Genomic DNA, 24,473 nt, shown 5'->3' with positions numbered 1-24,473 from the left:
TGGGCACGGACCCGGCCTCCTCTTGGGCAGGAGGAGCGCCAGCATCACCGCCATGCAGGCAGGGGCCCAGGAGGCGAAACCAACCTTGACCTTCTTCCTGCGCAGGCGGTGGACACGGGCAGCCAGCTGCACGGTGCTGAGCGTCTCAGCGTGGCGGGCTGGAGCATCGGACACGTGGGCAATCATGGTGGTGCGGCAGTTGGCGGTGGCCAGGGTCTCCCGCAGCAGTGCAGTAAGCCTGTGCTCCCTGGGGGCCGGGGGGGTGAGGCTCAGAGGCAGAGGGCCTGGGAGGGGTGCCGGGGGACCACTGGGCTTGGGGGCTGCTACAGGGCTGGAGGGAGGGAGGAGGGCCTCTAGCTGGACATGGGCCGTGCCTGGGGCCCTGGGGTCGGGTCTGACACCCACCTCTGCCCCCCGGGCCCTGGGCAGCAGGACTCCCTGCCAGTCCTTGGGTAGCAAAGCCGGTCACACAATGAGGAAGAAAGGACAGAGGGATCAGGGACCATGGGCACAGAGGACACGCCTGACGTGGGCTGAGCCAGTTCCCCAGGCCCACCCAGGAGCCCGCACGTACCTGCAGGGCACGTGCTTGGCTCCGCTAACCAGCGCCAGGATGACGCTGCCCAAGGCCGACAACGACAGTGATGGGGGGCCCCCGGGGGCCTCTTCACAGCTGCCCAGGTCAATGAGGTGCAGGCGGCTGCGGCCTCCAGACACTGAAACCACAGGGTGGGAGGTGAAGGCTCAGCCCCAGGGCCCCCAGACCCAGGGCGCCCGACCCCACGACGCAGGCACGCGGCCACCTACTTCCGCCTCTGCCGCACTTCTCCACGCGGTACTGGTACACGTGCAGCGTGAAGAGCACGTGGGAGCCTCCCCGGGCGTCCTCGCGGGCGGCCAGTGCCGCGTCCAGGTAGAAGGCCGCCTTCTCAGCCGTGGGTGCCCGCAGCTCACTCTGGTTCTGGAGCTGAGGACGGACGGATGGACGGACAGTGGGGTAGGCACCAGAGTTACTTGGGGCCGAGCTGTCCCCACGGCGCCCCGCCCCCCAGCCCGCGGCCCCGCCCCCCAGCCCGCGGCCCCGCCTCCGCCCCAGCCCGCGGCCCCGCCCCCCAGTCCACGGCCCCGCCCCCCAGCCTGCGGCCCCGCCTCCGCCCCAGCCCGCGGCCCCGCCCCCTAGCCTGCTGCCCCGCCTCCGCCCCAGCCCGCAGCCCCGCCCCGCGGTGCGGTCAGGGTACCTGTGCCCCGCACGCCAGGTCCTCCCGCAGGTACACGCCCGGGGACTGGGTGTCCTGCAGGCTGCCGGAGGCCACCTCGGCCAGCAGGTCCCGCAGGCTCTGGCCCCGGCTGCACACCTCCACGGCCGAGACGCGGACGGAGAAGCGCGCGCCCGTCCTCTCCCTGCGCTCGTCCATGAGCCTGAAGAGCCAAGAGATGGCGCAGGGCACGACGCCCAGGCTCTGCGGCGAGCTGTCCCTCCCGATCATGGTGTAGGACTTGCCTGTGGGCCGGTGGATGGGTCCTCAGAGCTAGCCGGGCCGGCACCCTGGAGGCCCGCTCTCACCTGCTCCACTGGGCACCTGATGTCCAGGCCTGTAGTCTGGGTTTCCTCTCCCACTGCCCGCAGGGGACAGGCCCAGCCCCGCCCCCCCCACCCCCGAAATGGCCTTCAGAGATCGCAGAGCGGGTGGTCAGGGGCACTTACCGAGGCTTGCGTGGCCAAAGGAGAAAATGCAGCCATCAGCCCCACCCACCACCGACTGGAGCACGTCGGCCACGGTCCCCGAGCAGACCTCGGCCTGCGGGAGGGGCACAGAGTCAGGCTGCCTCCCTGCCTCCTGCCTCTTCCATCGCATCACACATGGACAGTGAGTCCACGAGGTGGCCGGGAGGTCACCAGGACCAAGGACACAGAGATCTCCACGTGGACACACAACACACACGGACCGGACACAAACACACATACATTCGCAGCGTGAGCCGACAGACACAGCTGACAGGCACACAGTGTGCACACACAGAAGTCACACTGCCACTGTGGCCACACCGGGCACATGGCACACCACACGCGTGATCACAGTGAGCACACACACCACACACATGTTCACAGAGAGCACACACCACAGCACACGTGTGATCACGATGGGCACACACCACACCACACGTGTGATCACAGCGGGCACACACCACAGCACACGTGTGATCACACCGGGTACACACCACACCACACGTGTGATCACGATGGGCACATACCACAGCATGCACGTGATCACAGTGGGCACACACACCACACATGTTCACGGCAGGCACACACCACACTGCACACGTGACCACGGCAGGCACACACCACAGCACACATGTGATCACAGCGGGTACACATCACACCACATGCATGATCACAGTGAGCACACACTTCAAACCACACACATGTTCACAGCACACACCACACCGCATGTGTGATCACAATGGGCACATACCACAGCACACGCATGATCACAGCGGGCACACACCACAGCACATGTGTTCACGACGGGCACACACCACAATGCACACGTGACCACAGCGGGCACATATCACAGCACATGTGTGATCATGGCGGGCACATACCACACCACAGACGTGTTCACAGAGAGTACACACCACACCGCACCACACCACACGTGTGATCACAGAGAGCACACACACACCGCACATGTGATCATGGCAGGCACACATCACAGCACACGTGTGATCACAGCGGACACACACCACACGACACACATGATCACGGCACGCACAGGACACACAGAGGAGCATCCCGGGGAAAACAGGCTCTGCACGGACAGCTTCGGAGGGCGGGCTCTGGAAACGGCCTGAGAAGCAGCCCAGGAGCTAGTGGGTACACATGAGAGTGGGGAGGCCAGCGGGGAAGGGGAAACACAGACGGTCTGCCAGCCGCACCCAAGCCCCTGCACCCGGGCCTCCTCTCATCATCTCCTGCCCACCCTGCACGAGAAGGGGTGCAGGTCTGACCATCTCCCATCGTCCTGCGCTGCCAACCCGCCCCACCCAAGGCCACCCCGCCACCTCACCTGCTCCGAGTCCTGGGGGAAGACCGCGTCGAAGGCGAACATCTTGGGGACGGCAGCTGTAGGGGCACGTCGGGGGCCCGTGCTGCCCGGGGGCCTGGTGGCCGGGTCATAGAGGGTCACCTGCTTCTTGCGAGGGTCCACCTTGAGAAAGGACGTGGACTCGGCCGAGCGCTGGGCCCCCTGCTCAGGCCAGATCCGCAGCATGACCTTCACCTGGGGAGGCGGGCGGAGCGGGCCTCTGAGCAGCGCTAATTACAGGGCAGGGGCAGCCTCGCGCGAGTCGGGACAGTGGGCCTGGCCGGCACGGGGTCCCCACTGGAGGAATGCGGCATCCGCGCCCCAGCCCCAGGCGGGAGCACGTCCCACATGAGGTCAGCGAGGCAGGGAGGCAGTGAGGCCTGGTGGGAGGAGCACGCCAGCACAGATCAGGGAGCCCGTGAAGGGGGGCACAGGGCGGACAGAGGAAGCACACCCCAGCTGCTCCTGTGGGCAGAGAGAGAAGACGAGGAGGGGACCCAGAGGGCAACCCCGCGACTCGGGGGTCCTCACACCCTCTCGCTGGCCCCGATGCAGAGCCAGGACCAGGGGAGTAAGCCCCAAGACCCGGGCCTTCAAGAGCAGAGTCACCTGCATGGGCTCCCCGCCAGCTCTGCCAGCTCCCCGGTCTCACCAGCCATTACAGGGACTCCTCTCCCCCAGGCCTGCGCAGGCTTGAGAAGGGAGGAAACCCACTTAGAGAGGTCAACTGTCCCACCTGCATCACACAGCCTGCGAGCGGGTCCCCTGAAATCCCGATCCCCAAATCTGAGGGTGGAGCGAGAAGGGGAGAGGGGGCAGTGGAAGCAAGACCCGGGCTCTCCCACAGGGCCCCCATCAGAGCCTCGGGAGTGCTCCCACCCCCTGCTCCCACACCATGGGTGGACAGAGGCTGCCCCTGACCAAGGCCCTCCCCACACCCCCAACTCCCGACCTCGGGCAGGCTCTGCACACAGCAAGGTGCAGCCCCAAGGAGAGACGGCGGTGCACGGATGCAGGGCAGAGGGAGGGCGTGGGCCACGCCCCACCCCCAATCTCGGTCCAGCCTCACCTCCTCCAGGGAGCCCTTCCAGCCAGCTCCCAGCCCCAGGCCAGAGGCCTTCTGGGCCCTGAGCACATCCTCCCCGGCCCGCGGCCCAGGGTGGGCAGCGAGAGCGCGGGGAATGGAAGGACAGACCACGACGCGGGACAGGCCGAGGCCTGTGCCGCCCCCGGGAGAAACGGGCTCCGGTACTTCCGACCCCAGAGCCGCCGGAGGCCAGACTCACACCCAGGACCAGGCAGGACCCAGAGGCAAGCCGGTCAGCACAGGACCGGGAGGAAGAGGGCAGGCTGATCCAGGAGGAGATGGGGATTCTCAGGGGACTTGATGGGGAGACCGAGGCAGGGGTGACCGGGCGGGACAGGCTCGGCTGAGCTCAGGGCCCAGCAGGCCGCCCGGCAGCCTCTGCCTCTGTGTCCCCCAAACCCAAAACAAATGCAAAGCTCACCCATGCTGCCCATCTGCCTTTACGCCCAGCTTCCGGAGCTGGACCCCGAGCCCCAAGGCCCCCAGGCAAACAGAAGCCTGGGGGCGGGGGACCCAGAAACTTAAGATGCAAGAGCCCAGAGTAAGCTGCACTGCAGACACCCCAAAACCTGCAGGGAGAACACAGACCCCGGGCCGAAAGGGGCCCGGAGCTGCCGGGCGAGCCACCCCAGGTGAGCCCCCCACCCCCCAGGAGAAAGCATTAGACCCCGGCTTCTGCAGGAGGACACAGGCCTCCACTGAAACCTCCGATTTCTCCACCACAGTGTAAATCAAATTACCAGGCTCATCTCAGAGCCAGTATTTTTCACGGATTTAATTGTAAGTGACAGATACATAACGCCGGCAAAATTGGTTTACCGCGGGTAGTTCGTGCAAGGCGCCACCGATACCCCTTCGGCACGTGGCAAATTGACATGCAGAGCGCTCTGCTAAGGAGAGGCGGTCCTGGGGGAGACGCGGGGAGAGAACCCCTCTACTGAGCTCCTCCAACCCGGGCTCATTAGGCGAGAAGCGATTCTTTTATTCCCTGACGACACGAACAAAACTATGTCATTTCCAAACGCCGCTGCCAAGCAGACGAAAATGTGCACTTCCCAGTAATTTTTGGCAATTTTTTTTCAGCGTGAACTCCAGGCCACTTCAGGAGCCAAATGGGTTCTGCAGATTGGAGCGTGTTCCCGGCGGGGAAAAGCCTGACTGGGCTGCCCCGCTGGGGTCCCCACCCCCGGGCCAGCCCCATGGCTGGGTCCTGGTCTGTGAGGGCCTTTCGTTACCAGGGGAAATGACAGGGTCTCCTCGCCAGACAAGCACGTCTCCCCCTAAATGTTCAGCTATTGCAAAGCACCCGCTGAGTAGCTGCCAGGTAGGGAACAAATACATTTTGCATAAAAACGGGCTTCCACTCCTAAGAGGGGGCCCCGGGCGGGCGTGGGGGGAGGGACCGTCTTCTGTAATTCCGCACAATGATGAATTATCTTAAGTGGCACATTAATGTCAAGAATCGAGTGTAATCTAACTTCTTTTCTCTGACAATATTAAATGCCTTTCAGGAGGCATTTCTGACTATGTGATATTCGTGCAAATAACATCGTCCAGGGAGGCAGGGAGGGGGGCCTGGTGGGGGAGGGGAGTGGGGAGAGGGCTAGGACAGTGGCCACAGGCTTCCTGCCTCCGGGGGTGGGGGTCTGCCAGAAAGCGGGGGCAGGGGCCTGCCCTGGAATACTTGGGGGGGCTGGTCCCCCGGGGGAGGGGGAGGCCTGTGCATCCCAAGTAACACAGGCCAGCAACGAGAAAGCCAGGTCTGTGCCTTAGGCTCCTCAACCCTCCAGCCACCCGGCCCCACCGGGATGGGCCCAGGGCCCAGGGTCCAGCAACAGGCCCAGGTCAGAGCCAGGCCCATAGTGTTTAAAGGCCCTTCCCCACGGCCAGTTCCCTCTCCAGACCCAGAGCAGAAGCCCCCTGGGGCGCGACCTAGGCAGCAGGATGGACTGAGCCCAGGGGTGTGGGCCTCTAGGGGCTGCAGAGGCCGGGCCCAGGGCCTGGGTGGGAGGCTCAGAGGGGGCTGAAGGGGTCCATCCTCAGGGTCAGGGTCCCGCCCTCCCCCTGAGGCCCTCTGCGGCTCGGGCTCCCCGCCTGCAACGCCCAGAGCCCCCCGCACTAATGTGCTCACGCAGCCGGACCCGGGCCCGGGGGCAGTCACGAGCAGCCCAGGCGGGGCCCGGACAGAAACCGTCTCAGCAGAAGGGACAGGAGCTGAGAGCCGGCCGGCTGCGACGGGCAGGGCCCTTCACGCTGTGGGGTCCCCAGTTATCGTGTCAGGATGCGGCGGGGCTTTGCCCGGACTCTGGCAAGCCGAGGGGCCCCAGCCGTGCCCCCGCCCTGCCTGAGAGACAAGGCACGGGGGTTCCTGGAGTCAGACCCCAGCTCTGAGTACCAGGAAGCCTTGGTCGCCCCACCCTACTCCAGGAGTGGCCAGTGCTCCTGGGACCCCCCCAACCAATTCCCGTATTGCCCCCCCACCCAGTCCCCCAGGCTCCCCGCCGCCGTCTGGAGTGTCCAGGCGGCCCGGCCTCAGTCAGCCCATCTGGACACGGACCCCCCTGGTCCAACCCCGGAGAAGGCAGCAGGGTCTCTCACCGCCCACTCCCCCACCCCGCTTGTGCCCAGACAGCCCAGCCTTGTCCCACCCCAGGGTCACCACTGACTCGGGGTGGGGCCTACCTTTCCAACACTGCTGGGGTTGTCCTTGGCCTTGGAGGTGGCCCTGAGCAGGCAAGGGGGTGCAGGGGGCGGCCACAGTTGCAGGACCCCGCTGAAGTCCGTGGGGTAGGTGGAGGCCCGGCGCGGGGCGGGGGGCGGCGGTGGCGGGGGTTTCTTGCGCTTGGAGGCCAGGCTGAGCTTCTGGGCGGCCCTGGGGGGAACAAGGGGGCAGGGCATTCAGTGCTGCCCTGACGCCTGCCCCGCCCTGCAAGCAGCTGCTCGGCCCACACTTCATTTCCCACCAGCCACGCAGAGGCCAGCTCACCAGCCACGTCCAGCCCCTGGCAGCTTGGCCCATTCAGGCCAGGCGACCGGGCCCAGGCAGACACGAAACCCGGCCCCTCCTGCACCCCGCACCAAGCACATCCTCTTTTTTCCACTGTCCTCCCCCAACTCAGCCGCTGGGCTCTGTCACTCACAGGCCGTGTGACCGCACGTGGTGCCTCAGTCTCCCCACCTCTAACGTGGGAGGACGTGACCCCCCACAGGGGCCCTTGTGAGCGGCCCTGATGATCTAATGCGTTCACGGTGACACCAGGCAACAGAGGACGCACATATGCTGGGCCTGGGTCCAGACGTCCCCGGCCTCCGTCAGCCACCCCCACCCACCTCCCCAGCACCCCCCAACCTCCCCAGCACCCCCCGCCGCCTCCGTCAGCCACCCCCACCCACCTCCCCAGCACCCCCCAACCTCTCCAGCACCCCCCCACCTCCATCAGCCACCCCTACCCGCCTCCCCAGCACCTCCCCCGCCTCCATCAGTCACCCCCACCCGCCTCCCCAGCACCCCCCCACCTCCCCACCCTCACCTCCCAGCAAAAGGGACCAGAGACCAGGGCGCATCCAGGCTCAGGGCTGAAGAACCCGCCCAGCCCGGCTCCCCGGCCTGCTCCTGCCACACACACCCTCCTCGTCCCACAGCCCCGGCCCTAGTCCCCCCGTCAGCCTCCAAAGGTCCCGACAGGAGGCCCCACACTGCGGGCAGCGTGGCCCCTCAGTCAGCCTCCCACTCAGTGGAGCTACTGGCGTTTTGCTTAACTCCTCTCATCTTTAATAGGAGTTGTCTTTTAAGAGACCCCAGGGACAGCTTTCCTCCTAGCGCAGTGTCATCCAGGAAAATAAAAGTAATCTACGGTGCGTGGCGGCTCCTTAATAGCGTGGTGGGGCGGCCGGTGCGCACGGGGCGGGGAGGGCCCGGGGCGTGTGAGCGGGCCGGCACCCTCAGCCAGGGAGGGCCGCGGCTTCTCCGGCCACGAACAGACATAGCCCCGGTTTCCACCTGAGCCCGTGTGTCCTAAACCAGAAGCCTCCTGGACAGCGGAGTCCCGCGTCCCCCTCCCGCTGCCCCCTCCCCACACACGCATCACACCCGGGGCAGGATGGAGGCTGAGAGTGTCCGCAGGCACAGAGCGAGAAGCCAAAGGACTCAGAAGGCAGGACGGGGCCGCACGGAACCCCAGCACGACCGTCTGTGGAGGCAGCTGGACTGGGCCGAGTGGGTGCCAGGGCACCGGGCAGGGGGCCCGTCCAGCTCAGCTCTCGGGGCTCCTCCCGCCCTGCCCCCTCCCCAGCCCAGCCTGCTGCACTGGACCCCGGCCACCCTAAGTGAGGCCACAGCTCCCCACCCACCGCCCCGACGGCAAGACGCAACCGCCTGACCCAGAGGCTTGCAGTGCAGCGGGCAGCCCTGCCCCAGGCCCTGCCCGGGGACAACCAGGGCAGGTGGGCTGGCCCCCAGCCTGCCTGGACACGACAGGGGGCCACAGATGTGCACCAGTGGGGTCGGCTCGCCTCCACGTGGGCGCCAGGGCCCTGCGGCCTGGACGTCAGGGAAGGGCATCACGAGGACCGCCCAGAACCAGCCTGCCTGGGGGGCTCCGGCCGGGCCCTCAGGGTGACCAGATAGATCGGCAGACGCCCAAGGCTGAGAAGAGTCCCCCGCCCCGCCACAGCCAGCTCCCTGCTCCTCCCAGAACCAGCCTGGCCCCCTCCTCCAAGGCTGGGGGCACATCCAGAATCCGCACCCCTGAGGCTTGAGGGCTCGTGGAGACCAGGAGGACGGGTGAGGCGCTGGGGGAGGCCGAACACCATCCGGCAGTGGAGCCCACAAGCAGCAGGCAGGGCTCGGCCTGCTGGGGCACCTGCCCCTCCGTGACCCTCTCGGGAGCCCAGGTTCCGGCGCGGGCCTCACTCAGCCCCACCCCAACACCGGCCTGCTGGGGCACCTGCCCCCTCCGTGACCCTCTCGGGAGCCCAGGTTCCAGCGCGGGCCTCACTCAGCCCCGCCCCCACACCTCCAGGACTCTGGCAGCACCCTGGGAGGTGTCCATCCCCACGGGACACGCCCAGGTCTCACCACGAGACAGACACTGGACCCTCAGCCATCTGCGGCCCCACAAGTCCCGGGAGGCTGGAATGTCCCTGGCCAGCGTCTCTGCCCCGTGGTCCGATGGAACTCTGGTGCCCCCTCCTCCCTGCCTGCTCTGGGTCAGCCCCCGCAGGGAGCCAAGAGGCTGTGCCCCAGCCTGCCGGCCCTCCAGGTCTCCGCTCCTACAGGCTCAGCTCACCGGGGGTGACTCAGAGCGCCCCGGGACAGCACGCTCCCCTTTGATGAAATCCAGGGCCCTTCACACCCAGGACGAGCCCGTCAGCCACTGGGGACCGTGTCTCAGCTCACATGGCCTGGGGTGGGTGGGGGGCGTCTCTGCAGGAGCCAGCCCGCTAGGGGCACAGACCTGGTTTCTGGGCAGTGGGGATGGGGGAGGAGACCCCACACTCAGGACTACGAACACCCACTGCTCTGCTGCGGACAGTGGGCGGGGGGACTCAGGTGGGACCCACGGGGGCCGTGTGGGTGCCTCCGCATGGTCCGGTTGTGAAGGAAGACTTCCTGCACCCACAATTCTCATCCTCAGAGGATACCTCCCCCAGGAAGCCTGCCCTGATGCCCCCACACTTGGCTTCCCTGAACCCTGTGCCTCCTGCTACACGGGAGCCCCGCTCTGCCCTGAGCTTACACAGCTGTGCCCCACCCCGAGGGGGCTCTGCAGGGCAGGTGTTGGCCCAGGCCTAGGACCCAGGGAAAGCTGAGGATGGGGCCATGAGAGCAGGCGTGAGAGAACGGGTGAGAGAAAGAGGGGGGGGGGGGAGGGGGGGAGGGAGGGCCCCAGCCCTCCAAGCATCGCCCTGAGCCCCCAGCCCTCTCACCGAATCCCAGAGCCCTTTCCAAGGCTCGCAGGCCCTGCTCGCTGATTCACGTGAACAGAAAGGAAAATATTTGCCTTTTTACAAAGAAAAATTGCCTCTTCCAAACAAGAAGGTAATTTCACAGGCAGTTGGCCTTGACGGTGAGGCCTTTACTCACCCCGAGGAGACACAGGGCCCGTGTGGATGTGAGTGGGGCTCAGTTACCAGTCCGACCTGGGCCGCCAGGAGGCGGGAGGACCGGGCCACGCCCCGCATGCCTGGCCTGCCCCACCCCCGGAGGGGCCCTCAGGGTTCACCGGTGCAGGGCGGCTAAGGGGGCGCTGGAGCGCCCGAGGCTGAGGCCCACGGCCCCAGCGCCCTGACCCTTGCCGTGCATTCTCCTGTCACCTGGGGCTTTCACCCCGAGGCTCCCAGGCTCCTTGCCAGCCCTGCGGGTGAGGGACACCTCTCTGCGGAGCCCCACTGGCCGGGGGCCTCTGGGCAGCACCCATCCCACCCCGGGCCCCTGCCGGGTACCAGCCTGACGTCCTGTGGCCTGACCATCCAGGCAGCCGTGAGGGAGGGGCGCCCCTGAAGCTGTCGTGGAGCAGGTTGGGGGTGCCTGGGAGCGCCGCCCAGAGGGAGCCCACCACTGCCCCGCCGAGGGGGCTCACAGCTGTCCTTCCCATGCCGTCGAGCTTCATGGGTCCAGGGGGTGACCCCACTGTATCCCACCTCTAGCCTCAGGGGTCTGGGAGGGGACCGCCCCGCCCCGGCATCCCACCCAAGAAAGGCCCAGAGGAGGGTGTGGGGGTGGGGAGACTGCAGAGACAGGAGGACGTTACACAGCGTTGGGGGGGGAGGGACTTTAAAGGGGCGTCAAGGTCACCAGAGCCCCCAGAGAAACGTAATTGCAGAGGCGGCCTGTGCAGGGCCCTGGGGTGGGGGGGCTGGCATGCGGAGCCCTCGGTCGCCACTGCAGCTGCCGTGCCCAAGTCATGACCGAGCTGCCCACCCAGGCTCAGAGGGGCGTGCAGGGCGCCAGGCCTCATCCGTGCCCCGTGTCCCACAGGCCTGGTCCCCAAGCCGCCCCCCAGAATCACCCTCTGCCGTGGCTCACCCACAGCGGCTAAGGGGCTCTCAGGAAGACCCAGGAAAGCCCAAGGCTAGTGTGCCGGCCCCCAGGGGGTGCTCAGGGACCCCTGACCGCTGAGCCCACCCTATTCTGCCTCCACTGGGCAGACACCAGGCTCCTACTCAACCCTGAAAGCCCACCTCTGTGCCCTCAGAGCGCGGGTGATACTGCGTGGCCCCTTCAAAGACGGCATGCTGCCACCCTGCCCCCTACCAATCGGAAACTTCCAAGTGGCAGGGTACAGGTTCAGGGTCAGCTTTGTCCCCTGGGGGCCCAGTGACGGGTCACAGAATGTACCCTCAGCTCATTCCTGAGGCCCCTCTGCCCGGGGGTCCAGGAGCTCCTCACCTCCGAGGGACTCCGGACAAGCGCCTCCCCGACACAGAACAAAGAGGGGCACGCAAAACTGAGAGCACCCCTCTCAGGCTGACGGTGAAGCATCCACACCCTCAACGCGCAGAGGGCCTCGGGACCAAACCAGGCGCAAGCCGGGGCGGTGCTCCCAGCTGCAACACCACCCCGGACTGGGCCCACGACCCTCAGGAAGCCGCTGCGAGCAGGGGTGTCCCACAGGCTGGCAGTAAGGACTGCCAGCAATGCCCCCCGCCCCAGCCCCCAGCCCCCACGCTTGTTTCTATGGTAACTTCCCAAGGTCAGCGGAGGCAGCCTCGCTCGCTGGAGACAAAAGGAGCGCCCCATCCCACAGGCCCTGGGTCGCTAAGGAGCCAGGGTGGCCCCAGATCCCCAGGACTGGCCTTCCTCCCCAGGGGCCCTCAGGCTGGCAATCCTCCAGCAAGCGCGGCCTGGCAGGGCGTGACCGCTGCCCCAAAGGCCGGGGCAGAGACCGCAGAGACCACCGGGGCCGGGATCCCCAGGCGTCCAGATCGGCCCTCTGTCCCCTTCACGGGGCTCCTGGGCCCGCGAGGCAGGCCCTACCCACCCCACAGCAGAAGGCCCTGCCCGGCTCCTGGTACCCACCTGGGGCTGTGGGCCCGCACGTGTGCCCACTGGCCCAGCGCCCCCACCACGCCCCCCACTTCCCAGTCAGCCCCACAGCCCCAGGCCGCGCTGATAAGACGCCGGCTCCTGCGATACAAGGATGAGCTTATCACACCCGCAGGGGCTGCTGATGGGACAGTGACGTGCGGGGCCAGCCATCGTGACTCATAGCCACCATCACACCCCGGGAGCCCCAACCGCAGGGGGCGCTTGGCACCCAAGGGCACCACCAGTGAGGTGATGTGCCGGGGGCCCCAGGGCAACAGGAGTCCCCCCAGGACACCCGCCCCAGCTCACGCCAACCTCCCCAGTGGCCCAGGGACGCTCCCTCGGGCCGCTGCCTCGAGGCCTGCCTGCCCCTGCCTCCCGTCCATGCCACCCACCCCCTGCCGCCGGCACTGGCCCAGGACCACCTGGGGATGTCCACCGGCCGCGGCTGAGGTCCTCCCGCCATCAGCTCACGACGCCTCCCGGGAAGCGCCACCTGATAAACGAAGAAACCGAGGCACAGAGCACCAGAGACCAGATGCAACCTGCCTGAGACCACCCAGCTGGGCGGGGTGGAGAGCGGGGAACCCTGCCCTCGGCTGCACCCCGTGCTGGGCAAGAGGCCTCCGGACATGCAGTTGACACAGTGCCCCAGGAGGCCCGGAGAACCCCCCTCCGCTCGGCTGGACGGCAGGCAGGCCACAGCCCTCCCCGGAGAGGCCCGTAGGCCGCCAGGCTCAGAGCCCGAGGGGCCTCCGACAGGCCACCCCCAGGCCAGGCACAAGCCCCCAGGAGTACGTACCTGAGGAAGAAGGAGGCTGCAGCTGACGGGCCCGTGGAGCCCCCCGGGGGGGTGCCCGGGGTGGGTGTGACCAGGCCCCACGTCTTCGACGCACCATTGGAGCCCACGGGAGGGGGCCCGTCCCGGACCGTGTCTGCCACCGCCACAGCGGCCACCGCTGCTTCAGCCTGGAGAGAAGGAAGAGCCGGCGTGAGGCTCGGGCGCCCTCCCCTCACCGGGGAGCCAGGGGGGCAGACCCCTGGTCCCTGGAGACCAGCATGCTCCCTGAACCCCACACACACAGGACCGCCAGCTTGGAGCCCTATGGAGAAGAGGTGGGCACAGGTGGCCCCCGCCCGGAGGCCTGACATCCCCCCTCCACTTCAAACTCCAGAATCGCAGGGACCACATGGTCAGGCAGATGGACAGGGACCCTCCGCCACCCCTGGGTCGGCCGGCTTGGGGCACCCAGAGGCACGCTTAGAGAAAAAAACCACAATAAATATTTGTCAGGGGCACTAATTGCCCCGTGTATGATAATGTATGATCTTCCCATCATCTGAAATACTACTCTGGCATTTCCAACTAATTAGCTAAAATAAATTCCAGAAAGGGAGACAGCCTCGTAACACAGCACAAATGTAATTAACCGCTCCCCAGGACGGCGCTGGCCAACTGGAGACCTGGCCACCGTATATTACGTTTATGCACATGTGTCGGGCGCTGGACCCCCCAGCGGGACCTGGCCTCGGAGGGTGGGTGGACATGGCCCCCTGGCAGGGAAGGGAAGCGCCCTGCCTCAGCCCGGCCACTCCAGCCCCAGCCCCTCCCCAAGGGCCCCAGCCTCTAGGGCTCCCCAGGCACCAAGGCCTGGTCCGGGGGGCTCCTGGCTACACTTGGCCCTGAGTGCAATCACAACCATCGTCCGAGGCGTCCTCTCTGCTCGGCCTGGCAGAGGACAGGGGTCTGTCTGGTGACCCTGCGGGTGAGGAGCCCAGGTAGCAGCCACACTCTAGAGGGCGCAGCGTCCTCGGGGTCTCCCAAGTGACACGGCCACAGACCAAGGTGACGCTTCAGCAGAATAAGCCCCCACAGGCCTCAGGAGGAACGTCCCAGCAGGAAGTCCAGCCGCCTCCCCACAGGACACCCCTCACCAGGGTGGAGGGTCTCACCACCACCCCCAGCCCACGGTCAGCACCAGCTCCCAACACCTCCCCTGGGACACAGCAAAACCACGTCTGCAAAGGAAGTTCAAAGGGAGCCCCAGAGCTTGGGCTGGAAGGAAGCCCAGCACCCCACCCTCACCCCCACAGCACCAGCAGCTCCCCCAAGGCTGCGAGGACAGGTCCCAACCTGGAACGGCCCAGGCCCCCACCAGGCCCTGTGCTGGTGCACCACGCCCTGCCACCTGCCTACAGGGCAGGAACTCCTATGCATCCCTCAGAACCCAAAACAGCCAGCCCTCTCCTCTAGGCCACTCCCTGTGCCTGCCCTGGCCTCCCGCAGCCCTGAGACCTCCCCCTGCTTCTCCCGGTCTACCCAGGGCTGCCCGCTCACAGAGAAACCGGGCCGCGCTCAGCTACTCAGCACTGCATTCCCCTAGCACCCCCAGCTTGCACGAGCACCTAGCACATGCCAGGAATCCAGAGGCCCAGAGGAAGCCTCTGTGCCTGCCTGGTCGCCTCCACATCCCTGGTACCCTGCCCAGCACACAGCAGCTGTTCAATACACCTGCCCTCCAGGCATGCACAGCCTGGCACGAGACACGCAGGGCCCACAGCCAGGAGGTGAGCCCCATGGCCCAGGGGGAGGAGCCTGCAGGCACAGAGGGATACCCGCTCCTGGGGAACATTCCCGAGGAGGGGTCAGCCAGGCCCAGACCTGGGCCACTGGGTACTGTTTCTCCTCCTCCAAGCGGTGCTGGGGCTCAAGGCAAATGAGTGACAGGGCAACCGAGGCACCAGCGGCCTGGGCACAGCCTGGCCCCCCTGCAGCCCCCCAGGGCTCCATGCAGCACGTCCTGGCCTCAAACGTCAGTCCCTTCTGTCACCTAACAGACGTGCTCCCCTTGACAGCTCTAAACGCCTCCGTCGAGCAGAGTGGTGGAGAACCAGACTAATGTTAAAAGCTGCGGCATCCCCAGGGCCTGGGCCGAGTCTGGTTGGGGGCTCCCGAGGCTCACCCCCCACAGCACCCTGCTACCCGCTGCTCCAAGCAGCCCGAGGTGTGCACTCCACCCAGCAGCCCAGGCCCGCCCCGCCACGCTGCCCCGCACGACCACCTGGATGGCAGCCACGGCCCCCGAGGGTCCCTCCACTCACCCCTGTGGGGCCCGAGCCAGCCCACCTCCCACGCCTGCATCTGTGCCTCCAGCCAGAACGTCCGGCCCCACGGGCAATGGTGCAAGCCACGCGGCATGCCTGCGGCCGGCTGGGCCCCACACTGACCTGTCAGGGGTCCCGCACGCGCCGCGGCTCCGCCGGCCGGTGAGTTGCCGACACCCGGCTCCGGCCACCGGGAGGCCGCTGCCAGTTCCTGCCGGAAGCAGAGCCCGGACGCGCCAAAAGAAGCCGGGGGGGTGGGGGGCAGGGGAGGGTGGCAGGTAGGGCGGAGGGGGAGACCACACACACATGGGGACAGGAGACAGGGGGCCGGGGCGGGCGGGTGGCCGAACAGAAAGCGTGATGGAGGCGCCAGGGCAGCAACGAAAGAAAAGTGTGAAGAGAGGAGAGCGTGAGGGGGGCCCGCCGTCTCTGCAGGGTGCCCGCCACCGGGCGCCGGGGTTCCACCAAGCACCGTTTGGGAAACACCAAGTTAACCCACTCCTCAGGAGCCCTCCGGGCCTGAACTCCACATCGGCAAGATCGGGGCCCAGGAAAGACAACGTTCCCCAGCTCCCTCAGGGGCTTTTTCAGGCCGAAAGGTGGGGAGGGCAGAGCAAGGGCCGGCCAAGGGGCACAGAGCTGCACCTGGCCCTGCAGGGGGCACGGGGCCTGCGCTGGGCACCGGGGCCCCCCTCAGAGCCCTGCCTGGTCACCCCGGGGCCCCAGGCTCAGACTGTCCCTCCCCCATGTCACAGAAGCAGCCTCACGTGGAAGTGCGGGGGCATCTAGTCCAAACTCTACTCCTCGGGTGGGTAAACTGAGGCTCAGAGGGGGCACCCGTGACGGTTGGCCAGGTCAGAGCTCCCCCTACCCCACACCGTCCCCACCACATCCCCACGGACAGGTGGGCACCCACCAGGGACCTGGCCAGGGTTCATGGGAAGTGGGGGCGGCAAGCCGGCTGGCACGGGGGCAGCAGGAGCAAGGTCCCCAAGCCAGTGCCAGCCTACCTCCACGGACAGAAGGGAGTCCTCGCTCCACCAGGAACGACCTCACCTCCCACTCAGAGCAGCACTTCCTCCAGGAAGCCCTCCTGTAGCGCCTGCACTGCTCCAGGCCCCGTGGCTGGCTGCGAACCCTCCGCTCCAAGTCCTCTTCCCCCGGACCCTGGGTGGGGCCTGGCCCATGTCTACAAGACTACAGAAGGTTTGCGGAAGACTCCCTGGCAGGGAACGGAGGTGGCTGCACATTTCACCGTCTTACTCAGCCACACCCTCAGTGGCCCCAGGCTATGCTACCTCATAGCCCCAGGCTATGCTAGCCGACTTGCGGGGTCAGGAGGCCAAAGCCACAATCTCCAGGCATCTGGCTGCAAAGGGACCGCAGGTGTCCTGTGAACGAACACCTGAAGGGACCCTGCGCTCCTCGGGGAGACCCCACGGTTCACAGCTGTGTCCCCGTGCGGCCGGCTGGGGCAGAGCATCTCGGGGTGGGGGCAGCCCACGGGCACCTCCAACCCCCAGAGTGGCAAAGCTCCTGGAAAGCAACTGCCCAACTGTCCCCATGGGCGGCCCCCGCCACCAGGAATCATCACAGGACACTTTCCAGGAGTGGATGACCCTGACAGGGCAGAGTTCTGTGCTGCAGACGGGGGCGTGGGCTACAGTCGCGATCACAGCGTGGCTGGCCGACATGGGGCCCTCTAGACGGCCATGTGCACAGAAGAACCCCCGGCAGTCCACGGGGCAGGCACCCAGAACACGCCAGACCCTCACTGCCCACCTGGCCGGCCCAGACCCACGTCCTCCTGGAGACAGTCACGCCGGGGTGGGGGGTGGGGGGTTGCGCCTGATGGGCTGTGGCCGGGATTCACAGCACGTCCCTCCAGAAGTATTTAATTCTACAGCCTAACACCCAGTGTTTTAACACTCCAGGGCCACCTCTAATGATCAATGCCCGGGTTCAGGGGAAATTACCTCATCTCAGTCCTAAAGTTCTATTTATGGTTCTAATAATCTCTCTATTGATCGCCAGGACTGTTGTCTAATTATAAATCCATTCCCACCCACCCTGAACGCAATCAATGCACACATAAAACCAAGAGCGAGCCTTAAACGCTCACATTTTATGATGTGCAGGCCACCAGGAGGGCTGCCCAGCAAGAGCCCAGTGACCACCCCCGCCCCCCCGGCACCAGGCACAGAGAGGCAAACAGACCACCAGCGGGCTGTGCCACCCGCCTTCTCCCTCTGCCAGCTCACACGCGCCAGCGGGGCTATGCCACCCGCCTTCTCCCTCTGCCAGCTCACACGCGCCTCTGCCTCCTGGGGTCTCTCTCTACCTGCGAGACCACGCTCAGCTCCCTCCCCAGATAAGGAGCCCCCTGGCTGTTCTCACACACCTCTGGCGGGCCCACCATCTCCGACACTTACCCCACACCCAGCTCAATACCACCTCCTCCAGGAAGCCGCCCAGCTCTCTGGAGCTCTCGCGGCACACTCCTCCCGGGCAGCCCCACTCTCGGCCAGCAGACACCACGGGACAGCACAGAGAGGCTGCCTCCCTCTCCCTGGTCTGGACCCAGGCCTCAGCAAATGGAGGAGTCAGGCACAGCGAGGCCACATCCAGGGTGCACCGTCACACCAGCCAAAGGCTAGCTCAGAACCAGAAGCTCTTCCTGGAAGCCCCCTGTGCCCCCAGCTACCAAGGGCCAGGCCCCAGGACAGGGCAGCCTCAGACAGACTGGCCCCAGCAGTGAGTGCCCAGGGGCCCGCTCCCAGCTCCGGCAGGATCTTGTCAAAGGCCACAGGGAAGGGGGCAATGTCTGGTCAGCACAGCTCAGCGCCTTCAGAGGGGCCAGCCAGCCCAGAGGTGGGGCCGGCCAGGGTCTGCCCTGCAGCGGGGGCTGTATGGGATTTGGTCCCAAGAGTTGGGGGCCTTTCCAGGGCCTCCACCCTCCACAGCCCCTCGGGGGACATAAGGACCCCAGGAGGTGTCTGCCTGATGCTATTTCAGAGACACCCACTGGCAAGATGGTGCAGCCCACTCGGGCAACTGGGAAGTTGTCCCGGCCACTTCGGATCTGACCTCCTATCCCCAGGGCTCCACGGGGCGGGGCAGAGACACAGCCACAGACACCCGTGTGGGGCTGGCCAGACCACCCTCAGCGCTGTCTCCTGATGAGGCCTCCAGGCCCCCGCATGGACCCTGCCCTCCGCTGGGAGAGCTCGTCCTACTTTGTCCGTTTTACAAGGGTCTGTTGGGCCCTGGGTCTCAGCCCCCAGCTGAGTAGCCGTGCAGCTGAGGCACCCCCACCCCGTTATGAAGCAAGGAGCCCTCTGGGGAAAGGCCCTCCCGGCCCTCAGCTGGCCCCGTGTACCACCAAACCCAAACCAACCCCCCAGCATCCCTGTCCTGCAACCCATCCTCTCCTGCCCGCCCCCCATCCTGGTACCCCCTCCTCCTAGATGGGAAACTGGGGGTCCTGGAGACACTGGGGAGACACCCCCACCAGCAAAGCCCTGTGACCCACGGGGCTGAGGACCCAGCTCCACCCTCCAGAGCTGGGGTCTCCTCAGACCTTGGGGGCCCCCCTGAGCACACGCAGTCCCCCTGGTGCCCAGAGCTGGTTCCACGAGGCCATTCCATGGCTGTGGGTGACAATTGGGCGGCCCTAGGTGGGGAGCCCTGGAAGGCGGGAGCAGGGGAGCATCCCAGGGTCAGAGGACGCCGGGGAAAAAGAGGAGGCCAGGCCCCGGGTCAGCCCCCCTGACTCTCTCAGTTCTGGCGCCTGTCCACGGGGCAGGTGTGACCCCAGGGACGCCTGTGCTCCAAGCAGCAGAGGCCTGGACGGGGCGGGACCAGGGGAGATGCTAGATGGCGGCCTGACCTCCTCCCAGGAGCCTGCAGGCCCTTCCGCCAAGCCCCGGTGCCACAGAGGGTCTCAGGGTGACCGGACCACCTCGGAGGTGCGCTGCGCGGGGCAGGAGCGAGGCTCCAGGGGGTGGGAGCGGGCCCTGCCCACGTGACCTTGCCCGCACACCTGATGTGCGCCGTGGGACGGTCTGGGGCCTCCACCAACACGCACAGCCCCCCTGCCCTCACGGAAACCACACCGAGGGGCCCCCATTCGCACCTGGGCACTCAGCCCAGCGGAGTCCAGCCCTGCCCGGTGTCCCGGGGGCCCCCAGCCCACCGGACGCAGGGCACTCACCAGGCACGTTGGCGGCAGGAAGCTGTTGACCCTGGAGACGCTCCACATGCCCTCCAGGCACTGCTGGGCCTGGATGGTGACCGTGCTCAGGGCCCCGCCCAGGCCGGCGGGTGCCACCGACACCTGGACGCTGGGCCCGGACGGCCAGGCCAGCCCCTTCCTCCTGTCGGGCCCCGCCCGGCCCGACTGCCTCCCCGCAGGGCCCGCCAGCGCCGGTCCATCCCTCGGGCTGGGGACTGTGCTGGGGCCGGGGGGCGTGAGGCTGGGGCCTCCGTGCGGGGCGTTGGGGTCCTCACGGCTGGCGGGCGCCTGAAACAGCTGCAGGGCCTCCTGCGTGAGCTGGGTCAGGTGTGTGGCACAGACATCACAGCGGCGCTCAGCCTCCGGGCGACACGCGGGCAGCTTGTCCAGAAGCAGAGCCGAGAGGCAGGGGTCCTTGGGGGAACAAGAGACGGAGGCAGTCAGGGTCCGGCCGCCAGGACCCATCACCCAGTGCTCAGGTCCACAGCAGCCGCCGCAGCATCCACAACTGGCTGATAAGCCTCGAGTAGCGCTGTCCTCCAAACCCACCAGAAAGCAATCATCGGGGCTCGAGACGCCCTCAGTGCCCGTGACAGCTGCCCACCTCCTCCCCGGTCATGACCGTCCCACTTTTGGCTAACGAGGCATCCAGAGGATCCCAGACGATCCACCTCCAACAGCCAAGGCCGCGTGCCTAAGCAGCAGCCAGAGGGCTGGCAGAAGCGGGGCGGCCACAGCAGGCTGGGGGCAGCCGGTGCCAGGGCCCCAGCTGGAAGCAAACCTATTCCGAAGGCCATGGACGTGGGGCTGTGGGGTTGGACGCCTCTCCTGCCTCTGCGCCTTCTCTGGCCCTGGTCTACAGGACCGAGTGGGCAATTCCAGGCCCACAGGAGGACCGAGGCTGGGCATGGCTGGCAGGAGGCCGAAGAGACGGCCGCCACGCTTCACCACAGGTGTGGACGTGGCCCCTGCAGCCCGCCCGCCCCCTGCCCTGCACCGAAGGGGACACCTGGGTCTCCCTGTAACTGCAAGCCTAGTATCAGGAGCCCAAGAACAGGAGCTGGGGAGCCCAGCGGAGGCCCTCACCTAGCCTGGAGGGTCAGGGAGGGATTCCTGCAGGAGGTGACATCTCTGGAAGAAAAAATACGAGGAGGAGGGAGCCAGTTCTCAGAAGGAGCCTCACTGGAGGGAAGCTAGTAAGAGTCCCACTCCCGGGGCCCAGGCTCAGCGCCTCAAGAGCCCACCGGGCTCTGCCTCAGCCCCTTCCCGGGGGCAGTCCCACAGGGCTCAGCGTCTGCACCGGGGCCAGCCCCTCAGCATTGGTGTCCTTCCCCAGGGACGAGCCCCAACCACGCGCAGGGTCGGGACACTCCCTCCGTGACCACCCAGGACGTTCCCACCACCAGCTGACATTGCAAACCCACACGCGGGCCAGGGTCTCCACTCCGGCAGCTCCTCCCTGTCACCTGACAGCCCTCCCTGTCACCCCCAGTCTGCAGAACGGGGGCCTCCCCGTCCCTGATCATACAGGCTCTGGCTGCAGTCCGGCTGCCCGGTTGGCCACAAAAGGGGCTATGACCTCCTCAAACCCTCGGATGCAAAGGCCGATGGCACCGTGCAAACGGGGGTGCCTCAGTCACCCCAGCTGGGACCCCCCGAGCCTGACCTGCGACCGGCCAGACCAGTGTCCACAGACCCCTGGGAGGGCTTCACGGGGGTGACAGCTGAGGTCGGGTGGCCTCGCCACGAGGGGACAGTCTCTGGTCCAGCATTAGCTGGCGATCGCCCTCCTCTGTGTCCCCAGAACAGGTAGACTCAGAAACAGTTCCGGTTCGGTCCACATCACTGTGATAGAGTGAGGACTGAAATAAATTGAATCAGGTGACTTTTTTAGTTTCCCAATTTCACAAGCTTTATGTTCACACTCTACCGCAGGTTCTTCGGTGTGCAACAGCATCAAGTCTAAAAAAACAATCCAAGACTGAAAACCAACGTGAATTAGAAAACAAAGTCGTCAGGAAAGCTGCGCAGATAGACTTCCTCAACGCAGGGTGGCCACAGGTTTGTGCAAAAACGCTGTATCCAAAAAGCTCGACGAAACGAGCTGAGCCTGTGCCGCCCACACTCCCTGCAGGCTGGGCCGCAGAGCTGTCCCCTTAGAACGCTCCCCCCAGCCCTGCCGGGACCAGGTCGCAGGAGGGCTGACCTGGCCAGGCCGGCCTCGCCAGCTGCCTGATCCACGGGCCGTTCCGGAAGGCCTGGCTTTGCTCTGGCTGGGGCTGGCGGGCCCCAGAGCCTCTGAAGTGCCTGACGGGCCTGGTCCCAATTAACAGACACCCCCGCCCCCCAGCTCCCCCGTGGGGCCCCGGAAACGCTTCGGGGACTTCACTCAGGTTGTCCATGGGCCACAGATGGAAGCCAGACGCCCCATCCCCAAGCCACACGGGGCTCAGACAGGCCGCGGCTGTCACTGTCCCCCCACCACCCCCCTGCCCGTTTTTTCCAGACCTGACTCTGATGACTCTGGTTTTTCCACTCAGCGGGAGGCGGCTAATGGTGGGCTGGCGAGGGGAAGGGAGGGCCGCCTGCTACAGCCATTAACCCGACTTGAAAGGCGGCCCCGCCCCGCCTGCCCCAGGCCCAGCCGCCCATTGTTCTAGGGCCTCTGCCTGCCTTGGGGAGCCCGGCCCCCAGGGAGCACACCCTGGTGCCCCCTCCACGTTAGGCTGGCTTGCCAAGCCAACTGCAGGGGCTTCTGCGCTTGTGGAAACCCCCCAGACCACAGATGGTCTCCCCGGAATTCCCAGGAGGGCCGGCCGCACCTTACTCAGGCCCCATCCCGTGGCCAAAGCCCCCGTGAGGGGCCAAGCCCCTCTTCCAGCACCAGCAGCCAAGCCCACTCCCCTAGGAGACCCTCACCACCATCACTGCATAGGGCCCACTGAGCCCCCCAGTCCTCGGGGGGCTCCCAGTGTGGGGCAGGCCCACCGCTCCAAGCCCTGTAACACACGCGACACCAGCGAGGAGGAGAGGCCCATCTGGGATGACCACGCAGAGAGCAGGGGGCCCTGAGCCCTTCACCGAGGCCAGGCAGCGTGGGCTGGGCCGCCATGGGTGCCAGAGGGCGGCTCGGGCGGAAGCTGGGCTGCTGAGCATCCCGGGACAGTCACTGCCTTCCGCTCACTCGGACCCACAGCCCACCCCTGGAGACCACCCCTGCGGACCAGCGAGCCTCGGGCGGGACCGACCTAGAGCAGACCCCCTGCCCCCAGAACCCTGGCCTGGGGCTCGGGGACTCCAAGAGGGGGCTTCTCCTGGGGGCTGGCACTGGCCACTCCCAAGATGGGCCTCCCGGACACAGGAAGGCGAGGTGCTGACCCTGGGCAGCCCCCAGAGAGACAAAAGCCCTCCCTCGTCCTCAGCCACACCCCTGTCCCAGCAGAGCCCAGCACAGCGGGAGCTGGGGGCAGGCGGGAGGGGCGGCCCACCCTCCTGGGCCTGGTCTCCTCCCCCAGCCCTGGGACAGCTCAGGGCAGCACCCTGCGCCCAGGCCCTCGAGGGGTCACAGCCTCAAGTTGCACAATTTTAACACCCCCCACCCTGAAAGGCCCAGCCAAGGCACCCACCCCTCCCCTCAGGAGCCCCGTGCCTTCAGAAAGACAGTAATTACCCCACCACAAAATATTACTGTTAATTTCCTCCTTATGGTCTAATTAAACAGATACTTTACTTGCATGTGGAAAATGTTTTTCTTCATTTGATTCAATTTAGCATAGTATAACCCACCCTTGCACGCTGCCTGGCTTTCGGGGAGTTCCCCCCACTTAAAAATGATGCCTCTCCATCCTTCATCTTGTTTCCAGGGTCTCCAAGCTGCTTTAAGTAATCCTTCCATTCTCTCCTGTGAGGGAGCCTCAGGGGGTGGTCACGCTGCCCCACCACCACTGCCAGGACGGGCTGCCCCCGCCCAGGCCGGCCAGGCCCACCCAGAAGGTGGATGGGAGTGACCAGCAACTGCCCCCCCGCCCCCATGAGCGCCCCATGGGAAGGGGTGGGGGATCAGGTCAGAAAAGCCCCAGGACTCAGGGCTGTGAGACCACCCTGTTGAGCCCCCATCACGCTGGGTTTTAAAAGGGGGCCCAGCCCCCACTGGCGGGGCAACCAGAAGGCCCAGGGCCCAGAGGCCGGGTCTGGATGAGCGCCTGAGGCCGCCGCTTGGTCAGGCTCCGCGAGCGGGCACCGGGCACAGCCCGTCGGCCACAGGCCCCTCCTGCCCACCCCCCTTCCCTCCGCAAACAAAGCAGCTGGGCCGTGACCCCGTGCGGCCCCCGTTTCCCGAGTTGACAACAGGTCCAGGAAGGGATCCCAGGCCCCGGTGCTGCTGTCGAGGACGTGCCCAGGTCCCGGGATCCCAGGCCCCCGGTGCTGCTGTCGAGGGCGTGCCCAGGTCCCGAGCAGCCGGGCGGGCTGGGCTGGGGTCGGGGGCTCAGCTTTCCAGCCACCTGCCTCAGCCATCCCGGGTCCTCCCACCGCGGGGTGCCTCACCAGGGGCCCGCCCCCAGCCCAGGGCCCTGCCACCCGCTGAGGCCCAGGGGAGACCTGAGCCTCCCTTTGCCACCCCGACCTGCAAGCCTGCAGTTCTGAGGCCCTGAGTTGGCGCTGGAGGGGAGCCAGGGCGGGCACAGCCTGGCCCACCCAGCACTGCCCGGCACCCATCCCCAAGGCCCTGTGCCAGGCGCCGGCCAGCTGGGCAGCTCGGGGTACACACTAGCTCATTGAGACCTCCTCCCCTCAATGGCCTCCCTGTCCTCCACCCGGCGGGTGCCCCGGGGGCAAGAGGCCAGACGGGCAGGAGGGTCCAGATGGGCAAGGGTGACGGAGAAGCAGCTCCGTCAGGACCCCGGCTGTTGGGGGCGGGGGCACAGTGGG

The 24,473-nt window shown here is 66.6% G+C and overlaps 1 protein-coding gene across 1 annotated transcript in view; it reads right to left on the bottom strand.

The window, feature by feature from the left end:
- Positions 1–24,473, bottom strand: part of KIF26A (kinesin family member 26A) — a 38,956-nt gene that overhangs the window by 6,799 nt on the left and 7,684 nt on the right. Inside the window, exons 3-11 of the mRNA XM_070775842.1 lie at positions 19,524–19,958; positions 13,008–13,174; positions 6,859–7,048; positions 3,072–3,284; positions 1,706–1,799; positions 1,239–1,501; positions 808–967; positions 575–716; positions 85–247 (exon numbers count right to left, since the gene is read on the bottom strand). Coding sequence (XP_070631943.1) covers positions 85–247; positions 575–716; positions 808–967; positions 1,239–1,501; positions 1,706–1,799; positions 3,072–3,284; positions 6,859–7,048; positions 13,008–13,174; positions 19,524–19,958 — 1,827 coding nt within the window. The remainder of the gene's footprint in view (positions 1–84; positions 248–574; positions 717–807; positions 968–1,238; positions 1,502–1,705; positions 1,800–3,071; positions 3,285–6,858; positions 7,049–13,007; positions 13,175–19,523; positions 19,959–24,473) is intronic.

Source organism: Bos indicus, chromosome 21 (genome assembly GCF_029378745.1).
Source record: "Bos indicus isolate NIAB-ARS_2022 breed Sahiwal x Tharparkar chromosome 21, NIAB-ARS_B.indTharparkar_mat_pri_1.0, whole genome shotgun sequence".
Taxonomy (NCBI): Eukaryota; Metazoa; Chordata; class Mammalia; order Artiodactyla; family Bovidae; genus Bos; species Bos indicus.
The sequence above is the reverse complement of the archived record's forward strand: the minus strand, read 5'-3'. Positions and strand labels throughout refer to the sequence as shown.